Source organism: Lipophrys pholis, assembly GCF_963383615.2.
Source record: "Lipophrys pholis genome assembly, chromosome: 8".
NCBI lineage: Eukaryota > Metazoa > Chordata > Actinopteri > Blenniiformes > Blenniidae > Lipophrys > Lipophrys pholis.
The window spans coordinates 11,563,406-11,590,067 of record NC_137630.1 but is presented as its reverse complement, the minus strand read 5'-3'; the positions used below and the strand labels follow the sequence as shown (position 1 = coordinate 11,590,067).

Below are 26,662 nucleotides of genomic sequence, written 5' to 3'. Positions count from 1 at the left end.
AAGCGAGTGCTACTAAACTTTTCATGATAATTAGCATATTTGTCTCAGATGTGCATCAATATCCAGGAATCCATCTGGAGCCAATCCGAAGACGTCACAGAGAGAATAAAGCGAAAAACTTTAAAAAAAGAAAAAAGAAAAAGAAAAGTCTTCTCTTTGATGACAAGTATCTGATCAATATCGGGCCTGATTTGTAACTTGTGTGCAACGGTGTAAATCTGCTAGAGACAATCAAGATTTCACGCTTGACTAAATATAATGCAAAAATGGTTTGGACCTGACGCTGAATGTGCGCCTGTCAGACTTCTTGGCTCCCGCTGCAGTCTGATGGAAAGCAGCTTGACAGGATGCCTGTCTGATACTGATATCCTGTGAAATCATCCCCTTCCAGAAAGTGGTTGGCAGCGATCTGATTCAGTCTCCTACAATAGAGGGAGATTCACTCTGTATTTGCTTGATGAAAAATAGCCGACCCCTGCCCACCATTCCTGCCCCTGTGTCTGATTAACTGCGTCCCGGGTCCACCCGTTTGAAATTCTTTGATCGCAACCGTGTTTATTTAAACCACAGAGAAATCTCTCCCGTGTCGGAGACAGGTAATGATCACTAACAGAGACTGACCCCGAGCTTCAAACTTAAACCTTTATCTGCTCCTGTAAACAAATAGCGGCTTCAAACAGCTCCAAGCACAATCCCCCAAGACGTCTGCCCCAAAAAATTCATCAAATAAAGCCTTTGTTCGTCTGGAGTACATCAAAACCCTCCCGTATCCTTTTCAGATCAAACGTGAGTCGAGAAATGTCAACAGACAACTGCACGATGACAAAATTAAAAATAGAAGTACACTCATTTACAATCACACAATCAGGCTGCAGGAGCTTTAAGAGTAGTTATAGTTCAAATAAACGAAAGAAAAGAAAGTAGCTGTCCTCAGAGATAAGATTTCAACACCATCTCTGCTTTTTATCAACACACCACTTCTCACACTGTAATCCTTTCAGACCAAAGGGATTACTCCAGATTTGAGTAGTAGTAAGTAAAGTCAGCCCAGGAATTGTCAGAGGAGATCATTTCCCAGATATACGTATGCAGCTACACACAGAAGAATCTAAACCTGGGATGCAAAAGTGCTGGAGCATGTTTTCATCGGCAGAGCAAACAAATAGCACTTCAATAATCAGAGATAAAATATTCATCACAGAGCAGATGAGAAAGATGAATGTTTAACCTCATATGAAATGTTTACATGCATCAAGCCAGTATTTGCTTTACTTTTTCCAGGGTAATTATGATTAAAGCGTTTCTTCCACTTCACAGACTGAATGTTGGAAGTCGTCGACCGAGTCCTGGAAAAAACTCAGAGCGACTGAAGTAATAGCATCTGACTTCTAATGAAGTAACGATTGTGTTTGGAAACACATCTACCTCCTATTTTGCTACATTTACACTCAAAAGAGCGACAAAACGAGCTTTCAAGCCAAAACAGGATATTGTGGTCTGGTGGTCTGAGCTTAAGCTTGGAAACCATTTGAAACAGAATTTACATTTTACATCATTAAAACTCGACGTGATTAAATCATTTCTGGTGATGCAAAGTGAAGAATGTTTAGAATAAAAAAGGTTTGTTTTGTGGATGTATAACAATGTAGAAGGATGTAGGTGGATGTATGTAACTGCAAGAGCTACAAGCATGTAGGAATCAGAATTGGAAATGAGTGTGGATGATAGTAATGAGTGCAACAGAACAGAAAGGATTTAGACTCAGTTAAGCCAGAACACAGTTTCCTCCTGATTGTCAAAGTAAGAGTTCAGTCATTTTGGCTCTTGTACCAAATGCAATAAACACATAAAACATTGCAGTCTTTCTTTTCATCTCACACAATTTTAATTGTGTTTTATGAACCTGGAAGGATGCCGAGGTTCTGCTTCTGCAAAATGAAACGGAGACCAATTAACAATGAACTTGGTCGTCATAGCAGCAACAAGACAAACAGGCTATCTTAGCGAGATTATCCTTTCTCTGAAGGCAAACTGTGTGAATTCATTGTGTTTCTTTTTTTTCTTTCAGTGCTTGGCAGATGTGTGCCATCTAGTAAAGTTTTCCTCCGCTGAGCCCACAATAGTTGGCTCCAACAGGAACACGGGTGTTAAAGCTCAAGCAGCTTACGGCGAGCAGGAGAGTCGGCGAGCATTGTGTGTGAGCGTCAGCCAAGACTTAATGTGGGAGAAGGCTGCGAGGGAGACGGAGGAGAGGCGGATGAAGTGGGCGACTTCTGGCTCTCCGCGTTCCCAAGTTCTCCATTCACCCATTCACTCCGTGCCTGCACAGTCTCTGTGACCCGTGCAGGAGCACAAATACACACTTTCACACACTGCCGCTCTAAGTCGGAGTGCTAAAGCACAACGAGGTTTCACATTTAGATGTATCTCCATTAGGTTCTCACTAGAAAACAAAAAAATCTAACATATGCAGAGAACATCGAGTACATTTCTGCCTCAACGATTCTTCCAAAAATATTCAATATTCAACATGAAATCCATCAGATTTTTGTTTCCCTGATGACCAAGTCTTCTAATCAAATCCCAGCGAAGCCTCACAGGGTAGAACTCAAAGGTATAAAACTCCCCAAATACCACAAATCACAGCAAAGCTCGTATCTTATCTTCCACAGAATAAATTACATTAGATATGGACTTCATATCTATCTCTAATATAAGATGCACATTTTTCTATAATGATTAACTAAATGTAACTTGCACAAAGTTTGGTTTTAGAGCTTCAGAGAGTTTCAGTTATTTCTATTGTATTCTCATGAATGGGTCAGGAAGGTTTCTCCATGTTAAAAAAAAAAGTTTTGCTTTGGGTTTCTTTTGTAAGTGTCATGAAGTGGTTATGTTGTGCTATATAAATTAGTAGTAGTAGTAGTAATAATGTATTTGGTCAACCAAATACAAAATGCAGCAACAGAAAATGCGACAATAAAAAGAAAGGGAAAATAAACAATTGAAGTAAATTGAATGGAACTAAAAGTGTAACTCTGAAGAACAAATTCATACGTTTAATTTATTTACTGGTTACTACCCAGGTTACCGTGATTTACCGGGACCATTTGGGGCAGATTATTAAATTGTTCAAAGTTTCACTAACCCCGATCACGAGAGTAGAAAAGCTACTGGTCGGCTGTTTAATAAAGATTACCCCTTTCTTGTCTTTCAAATAAAAATATATCTAAACTGTTTGTAGTACTTAATCACTTTTTTACTGTTTCACTTTTTGAACTGCAAGTTGAAGTTACTATGTTAATGTCCGATTTGTCGGAGGAAGAATTTTACCAGATGTTCTGCACAGAAGGAATTCTGGAAAAAACACTAAGTCCTCCATCTTTCACTTCAACTCATATATCTCCATCCAACAAATTGAAACCACTTGCAAAAATCAGTGTGACTTAAGTCAGAATGCAAAGATTAATGCAGACTGCACAGTGACTAACCTTTTACTACACATCAATCACGACAGCAGACCATCAATTCTTTCCCATTGTAGAGAAGCACTCACCTCTTTGGATTCGCTGCTCGTAGGTCCCAGCATGAGAGAGTACAGGATGTCTTTCCCTCCCAGGAAGAGTCGGTCACGGTACTCGTCCAGGAAGACGGCGCTGAGAGACAGCTGGCCATGATGACCGCTGAAGATCGACGACCTGTTGGTGGACAGCAGGTCTGCAGAGGGAGGAGAGCAACATGAGCAACTGCATCAAAACATAAGCAGATGAATCTAAACCGAAATGGCTTTAATGGTGTTACCGGTACTGTGAGATGATCATATATTGTTTAAAATGTACATCTGCTGTACAAATTACTTTATAACCACAAAAGATAAGAGAAAAGGAAAACGGTCAACAGTCCCATTTCATGATCTGTGGCTTTAATTCATCTTAACATTCTTGCCTCACAGAGAAAACATCATTGCTCAGAGTCGGGCTTGAGAGCTGCTCTGTGTGGAGTTTGCATGTTATCCCAGAGTCTGGGTGTATTTTTGTTGTTTTGGGTTTTTTTTTCCTGGTAAACAGTCATAAAGCATGAGACTGTACAAAGATGTGATACTGTTTGCCCTGTAATGGACTGTTGAGATGTCCATGGCTCCCAAAGCAGGATGGCTGGATGGATTATTTTACCGTTTCCTGTAAATGTTTCAACAATCTCCATTAATATCCACGTTTAACACTTGAAAACTCGAAGATTCCCTATATGATACTTGTCTCAGCAGCACATTGTGAATGCTCCCTCACTATCCTTACAGGAAAGGTTATTTTTAAAACACTAACTAGGTGTGATTATTTTACTTATGACAGGCTGGAGCAAAAGTGAGCAATAGTTTGTACTGCTGTGAGTCAAAATATCCATGTACTGATCAACAGAGACGAGGCAACAGCTTCAATGTCAAACGATGGAGATCGGGTTGAATTCAAGTTCATGTAGATGTGGGGCGTCTCATCATACATCAGTGCACAAACACAAATCCACTGCTGCGCAGACTCGCTGTGCCACATGTGAAATGTTTGCTCTTTCTCAAATAAACACCTTCTACCCGTCCCTCGGTTAGTTTCTCCTCTTTCTGTCTCGCTCTCTGTCAAGGTGATGATAAGAAGTCAGGAATATGCCAGTGAGAAGACGACGTCGGTATGCCAAACACTCGGTGAAGGAGTCCTCAGTCTGAATCAGCTTCTTGTCTATCTCTCATCACTCATCAGCCGTGCCTGTTGTTCACACACGTTCACACACATTCACACACACTCACACACACACACACGAACACACACACACACACGCAGTGGGAAAGGACCCCAAGTCAATCGGCACTCATGAGGGGCACTGAGTGAAGCACAAGGGCCCCAATGTAGCAGTGACACCTTGTCCATCAATGGGGCCCTACACGCACGCACGCACGCACGCACGCATGCACACACACACACACACGTTATATTTTCATTAGAAATCTACATTTTTCAAAGTCGATCATCCAAACATGTCTGAAGACTTCTCACTGGATCAGCAAGTAAAGGATTATTTTCTTTATTCATGAAATGAGTCGTGTCTTTGTTTATTAAGTGGATTCATTGTAGGCCGCACAGTAGTGTGGTGCGAACTCTCGCCTCACAGAAAGAAAATCCCCAGTTTGAGTCCAAGCTTCAGGAGCAATCTGGAATCATCTGGAGGTTTCTCCTGATGCTCCAGTTTGGGGTCCCCCCCCCCACAGTGCGGAAACATTAAGTGGTGTCTGTGAATTGGTGTGAATGTGATTGTTTGTGCCTTCCTCTAACTGAATATCTGTTAATGACGAGCAGGATCAGCTCATGGACGCATAACCTGTAATAGTTTTGGTGGTTTGTCGGTACTTTTGTAGATTGTAGTTCACAGCTGTAATCTGTAACCATTAACTTTCATTTTCACTTTCAGTTACAGAAATACCTAAGACCATGAAAGTACCATATCCCTGATGTTCACGTTGTATTTATGACTGTTTTATGTCTGGTTTTCCCAGTGGGTTTTTCTTCATGGCCCGCTGTGCTCTAGTGTTGTCTTGTAGTCACGTCGTCAGGCTTTTAGCCGGGTTCTCTCATGTCTTGTCATGTCTTACAGGTGTATTTTAATATTAACATGTTTAATTAGATTCTGTTTCTAGTTGTATTCCTGCGAATGCCCTGGGTTATATTTAATCAGATTTATAACATATTTTCATGCAATTATAAATGCAGTACCAAGTGTCAGACATGGTAAAAACAGAGATCTTCCCACCCTTCCACACACCACCCCTCACCCAGCCCCATCCCTCCATCACCATGCAATAAAAGAACAATAGGAGGCTGAACAATAGCTCGATTTAATCTGTCTGTCTGGCCTAGTCAAGTGTCTTGTTGCTTCGCTCTCCAAGTCTGAGGCCCCTTTGACATGGCAACACCGAGGAGTGAAAATGAACAACTTTCGTTGTGTTCGGGGTCTTTGGTTGGAACTTTTTCAAAATCCCCCTTCCCCCGTCTTTACAGAGAAAACAAAAGGGTTTTTGAAGAGTGTCATACATGGACATGCACATCCAGGTTACATTAGTAGATCTGCGAGTAAATCAACAACAATATCAATGGCAGAATCCAGGCTGATGTTTGTTCTGCCAACTTGTTTAAAAAGTGTAAATTTAATATCATTTGTTACGTCATCACAGCATTCTCGGCATGGAACAAGACAGCAATGTTCCTTGTGTTCATTTTTAAACATTGTGCATATTAGTTTTCCCAAAATTAAATACAGTTTTCCATTTTCTTTATTTTTGAAATCAACACATCGCAAGGAGGGAAGATTTCAACAGCCTCAGCCCACATTACTGGAGCAGAAGAAACTAACAGGGTTGCAAGAACACTTTAAACAACTTTATGTCATGTGTTTCTGCATTTACACTCTTTAATAAGCTCTGTACGACAGCCAAAATCAAAACCAGGATGAATCAGCATCTCTAGTGAAACACTGTCCTCCGCTGAGGCTTACAATGTTGTTACGAAATAAAAGAATCTTCTAAAGACCGAGATGAGGGAAGTATTTTTGTCAGACGGACGTAAAAGTCTAAAGCTTCGAGCAGAAGAATAATGAGGAGAGACATAAGTAGGAATGCATCGGGGATATACTGCAGGGAGACAGGGAGTTGGGCAAAGTTACAGAATGAAAGATGAACTTCGAGAAAAGAGGAGAAGAAGGCAGTGTTGCGTATACAAACTGGTTACAGTCAGAAAATAAAGAGGAAGAAAGTGGGGCAGAGCAACCTGGAGAGGAAGAAGACGGCACAAATCATGTCTGAATGATTTGTTGGGACTGGCAGGAGACACGGAGGAAAATAACCCTTTGACCTGATGTACATTCAACTCATCCTCAGGTAAAAACAACATGTGTGAGCATTTTAGAAGCCTCCAGAAGGCAAAATCATACATTCACAAAAACAACAGATCAGGTAACTCAAGCGAGACGGCCTGAAAGTACGAGGTGAACATTGATCGTCACTGTAACACAAAGCTCTTTCTTCTTAGATTGCTTTTTCTTTCTCTTCTTCTGAACTCGTGTTGATTCACTACTGTAAAATCTTAATATGTTTGATAACTTCATCCACCAACATCCATCAAGCTCCACATTTTTATGCAGGAAGAAGCTTAACGCTCAATTGTTCTACTATGACCACAAGAAAACCAACAATATAAGATGTAAAACATGCCAAACGCTCATGGGATTATTCTTAGGCCCTATAATATAACATTTCAAGTGAAAACGCATAATTTTTGTGTTTTTGTTTCAGAAAAGGTTTGAGTTTACACGGCAACGTTTTCAAAACTATGTCTATTTACACAGGAATTGGCAGAAATACTGAAAACAATGTAGTTAGCGTGCCAGGCCACTAGTGGGTGCTGTTTTTCTGTTTTGAAACCCCACACGTGCAGACAACAATACACTGTAAACGTAACCAATAGAAACATTCATATAGACAGACGAAGAAGCTGGATTGCTATTACAGTGACTCTCAACCATAAAACTATCAAGTCCCAAGAGAGTATGGACTGAATTCATGACACTCTAGTGGCCGTCATTGTTGTTATTGTCTATCTACTTGTGCACGCACAGAAGAAGCATTTATTATGGCGGTGGTGCACAATAGCAGTGTTTAAGAAAATCTGATTTGAAAAGTTTTGCTTTGGGAGCTTTTTTTCCAGAAAGTTGTGTTTTCAGTGGCTCCGAGCACCGTTGCCGAAAATCAGACAAAAGTTTCCAGTTTGCAATTAAAACCGTTGTTATGTAAACGAGGCCTTAGAAAAAGTGATCATCTGAATTAGCAGGTTTTCTGCAGGACTTTGGTAATATAGATTGGACCATTGCATGAGATATATCATGAGATATGCATCACAGTGTACTATTAATTTTATCAACTGTCATTTACTCAGTAGATTTAAAAGAATCTATCAAGCATGTTGCAACATCTTCCATCTGTTCAAGATTACAAGCCTATAAAGTTGCAATATCCCATCGACTACGAGCTACACCAATAATTCACCAGCACACATGAATTACACATCAACACTCCTGCACTGACACTAGTATGTGAGGCCAAAAAAATTTCAGCACGGTGGTGCAATCTCTGTTTTACTGACATGGTTTATCAGCAGAACAAGCAGACACCTCTTCTAATGCCTGTCTCCACAAGTTTAACTTGTTCCCAGCAGCTCCGAGCCCCGAGATGACCTCCGACCGCAGCGGGAGCAATGAAAAATGACGAGACGGTGTGTGACTGAACGTGTTGGCCTGCTGGCCGAGATAACGTAGGCATGAAGTCGAGATGTGACGCTTACAGACCTCCTTTTGGTTTTGAACAGTACATACTGTGAAGGACTCGGGCTATTGTTGACTAGCGGGGGGTGTGTGTGTGTGTGGGGGGGGGGGGGGGGGGGGGGGGGGGGCGGGGGGGTAATTAATCACAAACACCCATATTGCTGTAATTAGGTTAAATTTGAATTATTGCACCTTGTAATTCTAGCCATACAGGGGTCTAATTTACACTATATAATCTACCCTGCTACTTTTAAAATGATAGGACACAACTTTAAATATTCAAACTTCGGAACTCCATTTTGTAGCAGGTAAGTTGTTCTTTAAACAGGGAAAGAAATGTGCATTACTGTACGTCTACAAAACAAATTGCCATGGAGATTATTTGAACCAACTTTGTTTGCTGGAGAAATGTCCTTTAAATGTTTGAACTTTGACATTTTATAGAGACAAATTCAATCGATACCCTGCTGCTAACAATGAAAGCATCCAACAGTCGAGAAGTAATTATATACTATGTTGAGAAGATTATTTTGTATATTTACTTCTGGATTTCAGTAATGTAAAAGAACCCGAGTGCAGATGATCAGATATCCCAGATGGAATTATCCATCTTTTATCAGACTCCTGAATACCGCTCAATCTTACTTTAAATCTTTCACAAATTCACAATCTATGAAGATTCTGATGGTTCATTCGTATATTCTTTTTTTTGTTACAATTTAATATTTTGAGGGTACTTCTTTTTTTTACGTTTTATTTTCTTATTTCATTCCAAATCTCAGAACGTTTTTAATTGTGTCTCTGTCAGCTTTATTTTGCATCCTTTGGCTCATTTGATTGTTGTTGCTGCTATTTTGCACTTTGTGTTTGTTTTTTAATTTGCGCTATTGGATATAAAGAAATATTTACAAACAGGATGTCAAAACAAAGACAAAATTATCACAAAACATCTCTGAGGAACTTTTTATGGGGGCAACTTCATTCCAAAATATTGTCTTGTGTAAATAAAAACAGAATGCTGTAATCTGATAAAGTCGTATTTAATTCTTGACAGAACAACATTCTGATGTTGAAAATGTTCCATATTTCCATTTCATTCAATTTCAATTTGAAGCATGACAAAAACATCGGGATGGAGCCACTTCCTCTGAATCCTTGGATGATATTATACACCAAAGATCTTCAAAGCCTTTTGCATATTCCACTATGAGGAACATTATTCTGAAACTTTGTCACAAACTGGTGAACTTCTGCCCAACTGCATCTCAGAGGTTGTACCTCGCCAGTCACATTACTGACCTGTTTCTAATCAAGCTAAGAAGCTGTTTGTTTCTTCTCTTCAAACGTTTCTGACATGTTTTGCCGTCATCATATTCAAAGTGAGATAATATTTTCCACAAAATGGTAAAATGCTGCAGTGATTCGACATCCGATATGTTGTTTATGTCCTATTGGGAACAAAGTATCCGTTTATGAGATTTGCAAGTCATTGTATTCTGCATTTCTTTACATTTCACTGAATTAAAATCTCAAGCTGAATCAAGAACATAATTTTTGATGCCTCTTTGAAGTCACATCATAAGTCCCAATGTCAGTAGAAACAAATAACAGAATCAGCATAGAGATTTGACAGTAAACATGGATACCTTCAAAAAAAAAAAAAAAAAAAGGGAACATTTGGGTGAAAGTAAAACAACCTATTAAAACCTCCACTTTTATGAACTCCCATCCATAAACAGTAATTACTTATCTCAGCCCATCTGGTCTCCTTCACATACACAGAGCCACTCTAACCTGTAAGCAGATCTTCGTCTGATGTCTCTTTCTCTTCCTCTCTGCTGCAGCATCTCATAAATCACTCACGTGTAAACACAAATCTTTGTCGGACCAAAACATGAATGTAAGCACATAAAAACACGGAGAGACGGAGAGAGGAGAGGTGAGCTAACAGCTTCCATCTGTGGCTTGTTATCAGTCCAGCGGCTCATCGCCTCTCGGAGGAACTCACACCAAACTCTTCATGTCCTGCCGTCTGTCTCGCTGCACCTCTCTTCCCTCTACATGTTTAACCTCTCCGCTCCACATTGTGCTCGGCCTCCTCGCTGTATTCATCTCGTACCTTTTGAAGTCGGCTTTAAATACACTACATTTGGTTTCATCGTCCCTGCTTCTCTCCTCTTTGCGACCTGATCTGTCTCCTTTGTCTTTTCACCCACCTTGTGTCTACAGACCTGATATATATAATGCTTATAAATAGCCGCATCCATAGCAAACATCTGTATTCAATGTGGATTAGTTTCCTGGAGGAAGCCGGCCGATGCTGCAGCCACAGACAGACGTGCCGAACCGAAGCGACACGCGAAGGAGCGTCTGGTTTCATTGTGTCAAACCTCAAACCGTCGCAGCACGCAGCGTCGGGCGCTACAAAGACATCCACGCTGTGATTTATGCCCGGATCTGTTTACATTGTCGGAGCTCTGCAGAGTCAGGCTGGTGGCATGGCCTGGTGTCTGTCACGTCCATGAGGCGCACGCATCCTCTGCTCCTGTTTTGCATATTTTGGTTTGATGTGGGAGCTCGGCTGGTCCTTTCATCACCCGTGAACAAATGAAGAAAAATTTCATTCCTCAATAAATATAAAAATACAGGAACCAGTGCAATTAAAGTTAGTGAGATATGAAGTGGGATAACATTCTATCTGCAGCTGTTTTGTTCCTTCATCATGTTTTTATTGCCTGTGTGGAGTTTGTCTCTGCGGGCTTCCCTCTGGTGTTACATTTCCTTTGATAGTCCAAAAACATGACGTCCGGAGTATCGAGTGACTATAAATTGCATATTCAAATGAATAAGACTCTTGATGCGTTGACGATTACCTTAGATTGGCCCAATGCATGCCGGGCGATGAATGGATGGATGAAGAGTAATAACACAGCCAACATGCTGTCATCCTTGGAGCAGTCCATCTTGACATCAGACTGAAGGTCCCACCGACAGTTTCCAAGTCGGCTGATTACAGACGTTGGGCTCCATTTTTTCGTCATGTCACTTGCAATGATTGATAGATGTGTTTTTTGAGGCTTGTTTTGTGCTGATTTGGATTCGTTCCAAATATATTTAAAGTAAATTTAAATGTCATGTTTCATCACTGACAATGGTTTTCACACTAGTTTAGTCTATTAATGATTTTTGTAATTCACTTCTTTCTTTTTTTGTTGGTGCAGACTAAGGCTCCGTTTATACGACAACATTTCAGGTGAAGGTGCAACAAAGTCGGTGAGTTTTCCACCTTGGGAGCCATTTTCAAAAATAATCCTTTTCAGTGGATCCAAGCGCCGTTGTTGTGTAAACAGACCCCCAAGACGCAATGAAAGTTTTGCATTCTCACACAATGTTTTGCCGTTTTTCAAATATAATGTAAACAGGACCTACGATTATCTGAAATTTGTACCATATCTGGGTGGAAAATAATGAGCCTAAATAACTCGATACAGTCTTTCTTTCGAGCTCAGAGATTGGAGCCCGGCAGGTGGAGATAGATCCCTCCCTTTCTAACCCCCTCAGTAAATTGCCCTCTACTTTTCCAAACAACACAAAGAAAATACATGTTATTTAATGTGCTAGAAGACATGCTGCGACACATCCAGCTTTGAGTCAGTGAGCCTATATTTTACAAAATATCCAGCTGAGCTGCAAACATGTTGCTTGACATTTAAAATGAGACGCTGGCACTGCAATTCAGCTATAATATTACAAAGCCAGTTGAATACGACACAAACCATTAAAAAGTTGTAGATGTGTATCGGACATGTGTGTCCTGTGAACCCACTTTGTATAAACTAAACACACACTTTCTTTATATTTGAGGAAAAAAAACAGTTCCTGTTAAAAAAATGAAGACAAGACTATTTTAGGTCGCATGCAGCTCTGAATATTCTTAAAGCTGCTCAACACTCATCATCTTATAGCATCTCCAGGACTGAGAAGAGACGGAGACGAATGTTTAACTGAAAGGTTATACTTTGATTTCCAGCAATAACTCCATTAACACTCCAAGAGTCTCTACACATACTGAAGTGTCCGTCACTTGGCGCCATGTAGTGATGTGTAACACAAAAATTAACAATTTCCCCGAATGGTATAGAAGGGGGGTAAACTGCATTGAGTCCTAATCTCACACTGACATCTCCAGTGTACAAATTGGCACAGGCAGAGTGTAAGCCATGTTAAACTGCTGACACATATACACACAGGCATGTGTGTAGGCACATATACATTCATGATACTATCAGTGTTATTCTTGGCGGAGTAGGAGCGAGGGACACATCTGAAGCTTATTACACCCCCTGTGCTCCAAAACGCATGCCAGACACACACACACACACACACACACACACACACACACACACACACACACACACACACACACACACACACACACACACACACACACACACACACACACACACACACACACACACACACCATCAATAAGTCCCCAGGACAATCTCATCTCTCCACATCGAAGCTTACAAAACTCACTGTCAGTCTTTCTCTCTGCATTTTGCTCTATGACATTTTATTTTTACGAGCTCTGACACCCAAACGTTCCCATACACGTACAGACACTCACGCGCGTGCATGCACGCACACAAACAAACACTCATTAGACTCATTACACCACTGACAGACTTCCCAGGGTATCATTAGATCTCGGCTGTATATTATTACAGAGCGCCAAAAATTTCTGGAATCTGCTGCATGAACAGAAAGTCATCTCACAATGCCTCTCCTCCTCTCACCACTCCCACTCCCCCTGCGCTCCATCCTCTTCCCCCGGGTCTCGTATTCCCCTCTCATCCTTTCCATTTAGCCTCAGTTATTTGTGAGGTGTATATCAGGGCTGGAAAATTCACTTTTCCACACGTTTTCATTTCTTTAAATGTACACGAGCCATGCATGTTAAAAAAAATTAAAAAAAGCTCCTGCACAAAACCGGATTTCTTGTAGACTATGTAGGCTGCTCACAAATAATCAACTAAAAACAGTGTTGGGCTGGCTGAGTGTACATCAGTGTATTGTTATGCATGAGAAAAGTAGCAACTGGTAGGGAGGGAACTTTGTGGCTGACCTGTTTGTGGCGTGAACCCTTGTTGTGGGACGTGACCAGACTCACCACACTGCCACATCCACGTCACTACGGTTACAGCTATGTGATCAATCTATCAGCTCCTACAAACACTTCTGGTCATTTTAAAATATCTTAACAATAACTGGTCGCCACAAAATGAGGAGCAGCTGTGGCTGGGTTGGTGGAGTGGGCCGTCTTTAAATCCAGAGGTGGAAGGTTGCGTCTGTGTTTATGTGTCCTTCTGCAAAACAATGACCTCCGCGTTGTTGGTGATGATTGTATGAACAAACAAGAGATTGTGACAGATCCTGTGAACGCATGTTGAGTCTGCACTATTTAATTTAAGGGAAATCTTCTTTCAAAAACATTTCACAAAAGACCTTTTTTACCCCCCTAAATAATAGCACTTTTGACACGGTTAAATAAAGACACAGTTTCAGGACCTCATGGCCGGAGTAACAGTGATACAAACACAAACTCCAAGGCTTTACTGAGATATAATAACTGTCTTCTCTGAGAAACACCCTCCATTGTTTTTGTTATCAGGTTTCCAAAAACAACTGAGCTGTCCCCCGGCTAGCTCAGTTGGTAGAGCATGAGACTCACAATCTCAGGGGTAGTGGGTTTGTGTCCCACGCCGGGCGTCACCTTCCCGTGGGCTCACCACCTGCAGGAAGGTTCTTAATCGGTGCATTGTGATCTGGGTGACAGTGCTCAGACTGTCACCCCTGCGACCCGGAAACAGATAAGCAGAAGAAAATGAATGAATGAAAAAAAAAAAAAAAAAGGTTTCCAATTTCAGATGTGAGCAAAGAAATCACTACAGTGGAACACAGACACGCTGCTACTCGGGTCTTGGGTATATTTCTCCTGTTCTAGAATTTCACGAGTTTCCCTCTGGGATTAATAAAGTATTTCTATTCTATTCTATTGTTGTTATGCTATCACTTTTCCAATCTGTGGTTTCTCACACAATCAGGTACTGGTGAAACAGTAAAGCACAGTGAATCCTGAACACCTGCCACAGCTCATCAGTGGTGACGACTTTATTTTAACAGCTTGTAGTTTAACACGCGATTAAAAACATGAGAAGTGGGATAAGAAGGCGCACGCACTACTGTCTTTAGTTTTGTTCTGTACTGTCTTTCATTTCATTCCCTCTCTCTTCCTCTCTCTCACACACGTTCCTCTTGCTCGCCTCAGGATGCCGTTATCCGATCTCCCCTCCTGGGCCAATCAAAACATGGCGCAGGGTGTTACCTCATCACCCCCAATTCTCATCAACCCTCAAGTTCCCCGGCCATTTCTTCCTAACTCATTTCATCATTCTGCCTCCTCCTCCTCCTCCTCCCTTATATCTGCCTTGGTCTCCGAGGGAGGCGGCAGTTGCTTGCTCTCCATCCATCTCTCTCTTTTGTCCACTTTTATCGTTTGTTCCTCCCAATTTTACTTCACCCGAAATCTATTACTCAACCACACCACACACACCTCTTGCGTCCCCACTTCTCTCCTCTCACCATGACACTCATTTTCTCACAGAAATCTGTCATCCTGCCGCCTCCCTTTTTCTTCTCACCCTGACTTCATCTCACCTTTGTACTATTTATATGCAGGATACAGTAGTTCACTGTGAAAAAACAGACCATCCATCTTCCTTTGGCTTTATTCAACGTAGTGTGGCAATGTGGAGCCCAGATGACACCCACTCACATTCACACCTGTGCAATTTCAGATTAGAATTCATTTTTGGACTGTGGAAGGAAACTTAAGAAGTGAATAAGTCATGCATGCACAAGAGGAACATGCACATTCTGCAAAGAAAGGCTCCTGGTGCCCAGACTTGACCTGAGATATTCTCACTCCGCAGTGCCAACCACTGCCAAACCAACAAAATGCTTTTGTATTTTTCATCCCAAACTCCCACGACGAGTTGCCTCCAACACTGTGTATTGTTTATGTGCACAAAAACATGAACTTTCCACGTACTCTGGTAACTGAGCAATGCAAAACATGAGTACCTGTGCAGTTTTTACACAACGATTCCTTTTGTTGGAATTCAGAGAATTATCCAGATGATAATAAAATCATGTGACTATTGTAGTTCTGACATGACGTGGTTGCTTATCCTGTGAATAAATACCATATAAAATGCATAAGAGCACAACAGTAATGAAGATATAAGATGACATCTTTGGGATAAACTGGTTGCACTCAGTCCATAAAACACAAAGTCAAAACATTGATAAGCAACTTCATATGTTCAGATTTGTTCCAGCAAAAAGAGAATTAATCAGGATTTAATTGTAGACATAATAAAACGTATAGGCAGCTGCTTGCAATGCGCGTTTGGCAGCACTGAATCAGTTACAGGAAAACAGACAGACCCCTCCACGTACGAACACTCTTTTCTATCAGTTATAGCCACACTGTTTGCATGTTTGTGAGTTGCTGTTTAATTGATACATCAGTCCACAGTGGAGGCCGTTGTACTCGGTTCTTCTTGTCAGCAGCTTTGGTGGAACTAATTGATTGCTCCATGAGTGGGTGTGTTTGTTTCAGCGGTAGGGGTGCAGCATCTCAGTGTTTGTGACATGTAACGTCGCCCCCATCCTGCATGAAAGAGGGTTCCCATCACCTCTGGCCTTTTTCTGTCACGTTGCTTTGGTTCTGAGCCAAAATGCCAAACGGTAGGACACCGCAATGACATGAGAAGACAAGAGCAGCCTTCATCGTCTTTAGGTTTGTGTGTAGTTCACTTATTCTGTGCTTTCCTCTTTTAAGATTTCAGCTCGAAGGTCCAGCTGTACAATATGTAATGCCTGGTAATCCTTTAATGTCTCAAGTGAGAGGGAAAAAAAATGAAAGCAAAGCTAAAGTTGTTTATCTATCTCAGCCAAAGGAAAAGAGTTGTTGAGAGATGTTTCTTCTTCAAACCGTAACAGCAAGGCTCACTATAAAACACTGGCAGGGCATCCGTCATTTCAACGGCACGGCGCGGCGTGCACTTGGCAGAACGGTGACATTTAAGAGGGGCCAAGTTCAACATTAGTCAAAGCAAGAACAAAGTTTCCACAGCGATTTGTTCAAAGCTTTAAAAAGCTTTGGGTGGACATGCCGTGTGGTGCAGATGGACTATTTATGTATTTATATTAAACATAAATTAGTAGTGATGCAACAATAGCAGGATTGTGTTGCTCAACAAGTTGTCATCAAGCACAAAGTGCAAGTATGTTTGCAAGCCCCAAATGGCTCTGCCCTCATCATACAAGTTAAACCCATCCATCCATTCATCTCCATCTGTCCAGTCGTCATACCCACCCTATCCACATTATGATCCGGGGGGAGGTGAGACCGTATGAAAGGCTACACCCAGGCTACACCCTGGAAAAGCGGTCAATCCATTCAAACATACAGGAATCTTAAGAGTCGCCAGTTGACCTTGTGTCAGGAAGATTGACTACAACAGAAAATCCACACAGGCAAAGGAAGGACATATCACGCCTGTGTCTCAAATAATCTGAATATAATCTTCATTATGCCGAAGCACTTTCATCAAAAAATAAGTTATAAATGTCTTTTCTGTCACTATATTAGAAAAAGGGTGAAAGAAGGGAGTGACTGTGGATCTGATGGACCTGGATATGTTGAAGTTGCTCTGAGTAATTAGGCATATTAGTGCGTAACCACGATAACAGTGTGAATGGCGATACCAGTCAGACCACCACTGGATGGGTTAGTATGTAAAAATGACACTCAGTACACTTCCAATTATAGCCTGCGCTTTCTTCTAATGTCTACTTTTCTGTTAGATTTTATACTTATGTAACATCACAGACCGCACAAGCCGGGAAACAAAATAAATGGGTGGTGCCTGTTTGTTATGTCCCCACATGACAGAGACACCGTTAGGACTCAACAGATGGTTTTAGTTGGCCAACATTAAACAACCAATCTCCCTTATAACGACCGAGCCTGTGAACGTTTTGTCATACCGTCGAAAACTGATTTGAAATCTTCCAAGAACAAAACTCCATGTGGAGTACAAAGGTGTTGTTGTATTTATGTAGGATTTACTTCCTATGAAATTAAATTTGAAATCAAAAATGAATACAGACTTTTGGATAAAATACATCATAGGTATCGCTTTCATCCCTGAAAAGCTGCACGGGGAATTTTATAAGATAGCATTAGAAAATGAAGAAATATAATTCCTATCTGCCTTTAGGAAATGAGAAGGATAAGAAGAAAACTCCTGTGGACTGAGAGCAAGTCTGATGTTTCTATTCCACTTTTTATTGCTTTTGTTCATTTTCAAATTTTCAAGTGAAAACGTAAAACCTTGGTTGCATTTTGGTGTTACGTGACAACGGCGCTCGGAGCCACTGACACTGCAACATTTTGAAAAGGGCTACAAAGGTTGGAACTTTTTCGAAGACTTTTGCAGCCTTAAACTCCAAAGCTGACTGGCACAACTCATCCGTATCCATTACCTCCATCCATTCTTGCTTTTTACCTTCAGCTTGGCCTGCAACACAGATTATTGAGTTCAGTGAACCACCAGCTGCAGACCGTTTCAAGAATCTTAAGTGTTTATGTGGATCAACTACAAGCCTAATATTTGGATTACAAAATGTGCTTCTGCCAAACACCCCCATTTACATAAGTGGGACATTATTAAAATGTCCTCAGCATCATCTTCGGCTCAATTTGAAGCTTTTAACATTTTTAAGTTCTCCTTTTAAAAGTCTGTGAGGAAATTTACGAGGGCTCCTGAAAAAGTTCTCCACTTCAAAGGCTGATAACTATGGAGGAGAGAGGCCGACAGTGTTAGCAGAGCAGAAAGAGGTCAGACCTCTGGAGGACCGCGGGGAGGAGAGCCGCTGTGTGCCTTCGGTCTTCAGGGTGTGGTACAGTGTAGAAAGATTAGATAAATAGTTTTGAACCCCTCTTTGGTGAAGGTCCACCGCTGTGATATGAAGCGTTCATGTTAGAAAAACCACCACTTGGGTTGGTTTTGGCCATCTATTCCCCACACACACACACACACACACACACACACACACACACACACACACACACACACACACACACACACACACACACACACACACACACACACACACACACACACACAGTCTTTAAACGGGCCAGTGAAACAATAGTCGAGGGCCATAAAGATTTCACAAAGCCCTGAGATACACGAGACCCCGACACAGACCCACATTCATCTCCCATAACTCCTGCGTGGAAGTGGAAGACTCACTAATCTACATGGCAGATGGTCACAAGCACATTGTGGGGACTTGAACCCTCAACTTTTCCCTTCTCAAAGGGACCAGTGTCCTCCAGCCTCCAGGTTAGCTCCTCTTTTCTTTTTATCCATCTATCTGTCATTCATCCACTCCTCTTATTTTCTGCCTCCTTTTCATTTTCTGAGGCGCTCTCTGTCTTTTTTTCATCCATTTATCTCTCTCCGCCACCATGACCTCTTTTCATCTGCGCTCCTGTGGTATTTCCATCTCGTCTAATGGCCCCCTTTTTCCCTCCCTTCATTCACTGTCTTCCACTCCTTTACATCCACTCTTTCACTGATCCATCATTTGTTTTCTCTCCACATCCACAGATCTTTCATTCACTACCTCTTTCTTTTTTTTTTTAACTCATCTACCCTTTTCTCCCTCTGTTCTTTGACATTCATTGATGTTTCCTCTCTTTCATGTGCATCCCCCCTTCACTTCTCCTTTCAGCTCCTTGATTCCTGCCAGTGTTTGCTTTTCCCATCTTTTAATTCAGAGACCTGAGCTGGTTCAGGCAGCTGAGCTGTGTCGGTCCTGAACAGACTCAGCGTTTATCTGAACATGTTTGTAGCGACACTAAGCCATCTGAATCCAGCCGGGGTTTATCGGCCTGGCCTCGGACTTTAAGGGACGTGTCAGGGTGTTAGACTTATCTCCAGCAGGTGTTACTATCTCCCCTTCAGGCTATGGGTACTATTTGATAGTGATGATTAAAGGCTTCACAATTGATATTGTCTGTTAACCTTAATGAAAAGCATCCAGACTTAAAAATCACACACATCATGTGGGATTGCACTAGTTTAGTGTCGCTTTCACTTTCATACATTTCAGTATGTTTATTAGTCAACACCATAAAATGGAATTTTTACTATTACCTGTGAGCAAATTTGACTTTTAAAAGATAAAATAACTCAAACGGGAAAGATAATTAAAAGATAATCCTTTGTTTCTGTGATCCACAAATTGTCCGATGCAAGAAAGCATGTGAGATACAGTCTGTTAGTATTTATCTTTGGTAAATGAAAATAAGTGTTTTTATTTGATTGTATTGTCCATGTATTTTTATATATTTGTGTGCATCGTTACGTCAAATGAATTACAAAATCAAAATGTTGGCTTTTGTATGCAGAAATCCAGATTTCTACATGTTTCATACTGAAGGCAAACTGATGCCATTAAAACTATAAAAACCCCAAGATATAATTATGGGCGTCAGTGTTCCTTGTTTAAATAATTTCCATTAAAACCAGGAGTGACACTGAGCAGAAGTTTACGTAGCCTAACCTGAGGCAACCTCTCTGTATGTCCTATTGTGATAGAGTTAGTAAAAGATCTGTGTGTGTCTCCATTCAGGGCTGGAGGCGTCACCTTCTTCCACTTATATTTGAGCAAAACCATAAGACATTTCACCACATGGGGGTTTTTCATTTAAAAAAAAACATAACGAACCACCAGATGAGCTCTGGTGGAAACGTCTTTTATGGTCCAAGTGGATTAACAAAAACCTTCACTACTGTTTGCTAATAATAAACAGACTTCAGATTTATGATCAAATTAAGCTCACCGGGAAAGAGCAGAGGTTGGTAATAAGGAACATTTAGTTTTCCTAACACACTTGAAATAATTTAAACATTAACGATCAGCCTTCAAATCTCACGTCCTTTCTATTGATTCAGGAGGAAAACTACCCTGGTACCGACATGTTCAAGGTTCACTTCAAGTCTCCTCTGCCAAGTAATTGCTCGCTCAAAATCGACTTTATAAACAGAGAGAACAATCAGCTGTAGCGCTTTTTTTCCTTTATCGGCATGACGAGCTGCGGTTCAGACCCAAACCGAAACTAATCAAGGACAGATTCCTCTTTTACTTTGTTTGGTTTTTTGTCTTACAATGCTTCTTTCTTCCTCGCTCTACACTTTTTTTTTATCTCTTTCCTCTCATCTCACTACAACTTCCCTTCCATCTGTACTCTGTGATCTGGAGCTTTGTTTATCTCAAGCTTCACAGCCTCTCTCTCTCTCTCTCTCTCTCTCTCTCTCTCTCTCTCTCTCTCTAATTCCTCCATCTGTGTCTCGTATGTGATCTCACATGGTCACCATCTGAGGCCTTTCACATGAGAGGTGCTGTTGACAGGCCACACAAGTGACACCTCGAGACACGCAGATGTCTCCATCATTTGCAATCGCTCTCTCTTTGTCACTGACACTCACAAACACACACACACACACGCAGTTAAACACAGATTTACATGAGGAGCTCTCTTTCCCGCTCACACCATTGCTCATTTGTACAGATATCTGTAACAAGCATATAGTGTCCTTCTGTCTCTCGCACACTGTTTCTTCCCCCCTTCACATCCTGATGGTGGTGTTAGAGACATGTAGTGTGTTGTTTCTGTCAGCGAGTCTACATACCAGACAGAAAGCCTCTCGTGGAGTCTCTGCTGCCTCCAATGAAAATACCACCGATCACATGGATGAGACAAAGCACCTTTGTAACCACTTATATTATAGTGAAACCTCAAATATTCATGATATATGATCAAATTTATAATAATGACAAAAAGCTTCAATGTCACATAGCAAAGTAGTAATGCATTACAAGTAAAGAAAATATCTAAATTACTCAAGTGCGGTATTTGGGGTTTTTAGTTTGCAGCTTCTAGATATATTTACGTCCTTTGTATAGCTCCAATCAGAACCTGGTACTGCAGTCGCCAAGAGAGGAGCCATTAATGGAAAACACATCATTTGATTAAATATAACAATTTGTTATTTTAACAACAAGAGGGTGCCCTCCAAACTTCATGTTTCAATATGATACTAAAAGAAGATGACATGAACCACTTTCATTATGAAGCAGAAGCCTTCTGCTGCGGTCCGCAACATCGAGCCATTCTAAAATGATCTCAAGATATATACTACTTAAATACTTACAATATGCGATAAGATAATGAAAATAAAGTTGAATGATTTAGACTAAACACATGTTTCTTCTTCGTTTTAATACTGTAAACCGCCTATTTATCATATAACCTACAAGTCTATCAACTTTCACCCAGATACAGTTTTTCTAACCCTTCCTTCAGGATTTTCATCTGCGTTTTCATTTTCTAAACTATTTTGTGCACGATGAACTTTAAATACTTGTGTGTGAGCCTGCAGGCTTCGACTGCAAGATAAGATTTTACACATGTCGATCATTACTAAAACTTTTTAAACCTGCCCGCTTCTCAATTTATTTTCTCAAGGTCCAGTTTATTTACATCCCTGTAAAAGAAACGGGGAAGAAAAAGTTGTCTTGGCTGGTGAAACATTACATTTTCTCTCCTTATGTTAGGTTTTCTTTGCCGGGTTTTTCAGGTGAGGTCAGAGTCCTGTGCGCACTTCAGCCGGGTACAGCAGGAGGAAGGGGAGGACTGCAATGAATGAGCAATTACACGAAGCAGCGAACAGAGGAGGAAAAGAGCTGGGAGATGAAAAGGAGGCGAGACGCCCTCGTTTCCATCGGCTCCGGACTCTCCATCTGAGTCCCCATGACAGATCATCCGACTCCGCCTCCGAACAACCAACGCCTGTCTGCGAGTATACGTCTAGGCAAGGCGGAAAACAAACTCATTAATTCACAGGCTGCGGGGTGAAAACAAACAGCCCCCTTCACTCTGAGAACTAATGCAATCTGATCAAAAAAGGATGCTGATGTGAGGGTTTGTGTTTTCAAGTGCCTCCCCCGCCTCCACGCCCCCGCCTCACCCGAGACAAAGTGAATATTGTCTGAGAGTTTGTGTGTCTAAAGTCACAAGTAGGACCAAATTCAGAATTCAAACTCATAAAAGAAGTGGGCAGGCTGACGGGAAAGGAGAACAAGTGAAAGACATACGGAGACAGAAAGAGAGAGGTGCATGATGGGAGGTTTGTATAGACGCTTGGCAGAGGGCTGGGAGTCCAGCCAACATCACATGTTATATACTTCCACGCTTCAATGTCACCTCACACACACACACACACACACACACACACACACACACTGCAGCTGAGAGGCTATAGTGCCAATTTACGTGTTTCTCGCAAAATGTTCATGTCATCTTATTTATCTGATCTCCGTCAGAAAAAAACATTTAAAGAAGATGATCATATGAAACAAGTGAAAATAATGATGGAATGAATCAGAAAAGTTATATATCTCGGATGCTTTTTCCCAAGTAGTAATTAAAAAGTTTTTAACCACCTTCAGCTTATCTTGAATTTAAATTTTTTTTCCTGGTTTAGCTTCCAAAATCACCAAACTGATCATTTTTGAGGTAAACGCTGAGCCTGGAGCGGCTTTAGCAGTTCTTCTGAGGCAGAAATGACCTTCTTCCTGCTTTAATCTCCCCACTAATTGATTGAAATGAGATAATGACGGCTTTTCCTGTTGCTAAATTACCTCTACATCCTCCTGGGATTACAAACACCCTCTGGGCTTTGACCAGAACACAATGGGAGAAGGAGGCTGAAGAAAGAAGAGAAGGAACGATGTGGCACAGAGGAGTTAGAAATTAAGATGAAGGAGATGAGACGAGCGAAGGAATGAGAGATTTTCTGGTGAAAGATTGACAAGTGAACTGAAGGCAAGAGTTGAGTCAGAGGGGGGGAAATTATCTAAAGGAGGGTAAACTGTGGGGTCAAATTGGAGGTCATCAAGTGCGGAAGTGAGCTGTTGGTCTCAAATGAGAATCTTACTGGCAGATCTCTTCCCACACTTAGAATGAAAGCCGAGAGCATTTTCAAAGGCAGATAATGACAAGAAATTGTTCCTATTTATTGCTCTGCCACTATGAAAATGCAGGGCTTTGAAAAAGAAGCTTCCAGTGGGTAAAATGCAGTGACTCAATGTTGGGAAATGCTTTAATGATTCAGCCTGTTTGTTCAATCACAGAAGTTTCCCTTCTCTGTCTCTCAACCTCACATTCTGTCTGTTTTCAGGCTGTTTCAGCAGCACTGAGATGTCTCACTGCAGAGCGTGAATATGCTGAGATGATTTCAAAGGGAATAGGTCTAATTAATGGAAACCAAAGAAAAACAAAGATTCAAATGCCTTCCTGATAATAAATAGGCAGAATCCTTCATATAAATGCTTTGACCCTTTGATAATCACAGATCCACCAGTTGAAGGGCAAACAGAAAGCGCTGCCACAAGTTCATTATGTAAGAACATATGACGTTACCAATTATAGAGGAGATTCTCAACTGCAAGAATATATGAGGCATGTTTACATGTTTCCAGCACAACACCAGAGAAATAACTACCAAATGCCAAAATCCAAGCAGCATCATTTCATCAACCTCCTGTCAGGTTTTCTGACTCCCACTTAAAGTCACAGAATATTCTTTATCTGGCCTGACAAATATGTTTGGTTTCGATGGAGCAAGATGCAGTTTTCCAAATCGTTTCATTCAACACATCAAACGCCACTGATTTTGATCGAAAAATTATTTTTTACAAATTTAGAATCCGACACTTTTTCTTTGTCTGATGCTATATTTTTGTTTTAACTTCAATGTAAAAGAAAAAAAAAAGTCTGCCTCTCTCTCTCTCTCCCCCCCCCCCCCCCCCCCCCCCCCATATACTATTTATTTCCAGTGCAGCCAACAGGAAGAGCAGTAAACTCAGAAGGTGACTTTTCCCCAGAAAACCGGAGGAAATCCTGTGTGATATCGAGCTGATGATGATGATGATGATTGCAGAACCGCCTGAGTGAAGTGAAACAATGAGCACAGTTTGGCAACAACACACACACACACACACACACACACACACACACACACACACACACACACACACACACACACACACACACTAAACATGAGTCACGGCCAACAACAGGGCTTCGATCAGAGCAGAAAGTAACTGTATATGGAAATGTTTCAGGTTTGGTTGAAAAAAATAAATAATCATTACTTTTTTTTCTCTCACTTGAAGCTGAACAGCAGGACTTTCCTAGAATCACAAACGATTTTAACAGCTTGTGAAACAAAACCTCTGCAGGACAATGAATATAGACTGTCCAGATGTTTCCAGAGCCGATAACAATTCACAAAACGGAAAACTTCTTAATTACGCAACATCCCTCTCGAGTGGTTGCATTCCCAGGTTGCCGCTCATAATAAACTTAAATAATGAGAGGATCACACCGGGCAGAGAGAAGCACAGCCAATAAATGAATAAAAAAAAACAAGAAACCCTCCCTGCCCTGGCTGCGCAGTGCGCTCCCCGCCGGCACCGCAACCGTGCTTCAACCTGGGAAGCGCCAAATTACCTTTTACTTGTGTCGAAAGACAAATGAACTCGGTAAACAGGAGCCAAAACACCGAGCAGCCTCGGTGGCTCAGAGTGTGGGTTAGGAGAAAAAAAAGTCAAGAAGTTTGTGTAAAGTTAAAACAATTACATGATTCGCGTGAAATAAATGGCACGAGTGACCAGCGTGATCGTCAATTAATGAATTAATGCGCCCGCGCACAAAGGAAGGATAGATAGATAGATAGATAGATAGATAGATAGATAGATAGATAGATAGATAGATAGATAGATAGATAGATAGATAGATAGATAGATAGATAGATAGATAGATAGATAGATAGATAGATAGATAGATAATTACCTTTGTATGACAGTCTCAGTCGCGGAACATTTAACTTGGTCGCAGAGGCAGTGGGAAACAGCAGCGTAACAGCAACAGTGCAGAGAAGTGTAAATCCCTTCATTCTGCCTTTGTCCTCTTCAAGTGATGCTTATTGTCAAAGTACAATATGCCTCCAAATGTTTAGACGAAAATGTCTGCTTTCGTCTCTCACGGTGCCAACACGTGCGTCTTCAGGTAAATCCTGCTGCGCGTGAGGGTTGTGTGTTGTGGTCTGCGCCCCCTCTCCTCCTCCGGGTGAGTGACAGACAGTCCGGCCGTGCTGCTTCTGTGGCTGCTGCTGCTGCTGCTGCTGCTGGTTGTGAGGAGAGTCGCTGAGTCTTCAAAAAAAAAAAAAGAAGAAGAAGCTGCAGCAGCTGACTTCCACCAAACAGCTGCCGGCCCAGAAGTCGGCTTCAGTCAGGGAGAGACACCACGCCTTTACAGCAGAGAGAGAGAGAGAGAGAGAGAGAGAGAGAGACAGCTGACCTGTCCCCCCTTGAGGCACGAGCGCGCTCCAAATGTTGCGCACCTGGAGGATATGACACACGATATGATTTAGAGCGTCATTTCATCATTATCTGGTCTGAAAGAGAATTTCTCAGCGCGCTCAATGTAGCTGAGGGAAAGTTTTACAGAGACTACAATAAAACAGTACCTCGGATTTATTGCTTTTCTCTTCTGTTCCATATGAAATACAGATATTAACGAGAGCAGAAGCTGCTTCTATGCAGTTTGGTACTAGTTATAGGTTGGGGAGGTCTCATTTCATGAAGACACGAAGCAGCATGTCCGCCTCCAGCAGTGCCAGTTTATTACTTTTGTTAGAGTACAAACGAGACAAGCAACCTCATCATCTCATATATCAAACAAGAGGGGGTGATGAGATCTTCTTTACCCACCGTACCTTGGTTTTCGGCTGTTAACATACCCCGCGATTGTTAAAGCCGTTGCTACAAATCTTTATAGTTACAAATAGCATGTTTGTTTACCTGAAGTGTTAATTTAACCTGTGCTATCTTGAGTGACCTCTGGTAGCTCTACAATAGCCCCCACTCGTCCAGTGGGACTTTCCCTTTGCAAATTACAGTAAATGTTTACCTAAACAAGTGTAATTTCTCACATGAAAACACATGTATTAGCCTCAAAGAGCAGTACACTCTAATAACACATTCCTTACAAGGGAGTCGAAAAGGTTTTGCATACCAATCCGAAACTTTGCTC

At 41.4% G+C, this 26,662-nt stretch overlaps 1 protein-coding gene across 1 annotated transcript in view; it reads right to left on the bottom strand.

The window, feature by feature from the left end:
• sema3bl (sema domain, immunoglobulin domain (Ig), short basic domain, secreted, (semaphorin) 3bl) overlaps positions 1-25,883 on the bottom strand; it is a 67,528-nt gene extending 41,645 nt beyond the window's left edge. Inside the window, exons 1-2 of the mRNA XM_080469157.1 lie at positions 25,421-25,883; positions 3,557-3,717 (exon numbers count right to left, since the gene is read on the bottom strand). Of these exons, the coding sequence (XP_080325283.1) occupies positions 3,557-3,717; positions 25,421-25,523 (264 nt within the window). The 5' untranslated portion in view covers positions 25,524-25,883. The remainder of the gene's footprint in view (positions 1-3,556; positions 3,718-25,420) is intronic.
• Positions 25,884-26,662: the final 779 nt, after the last annotated feature.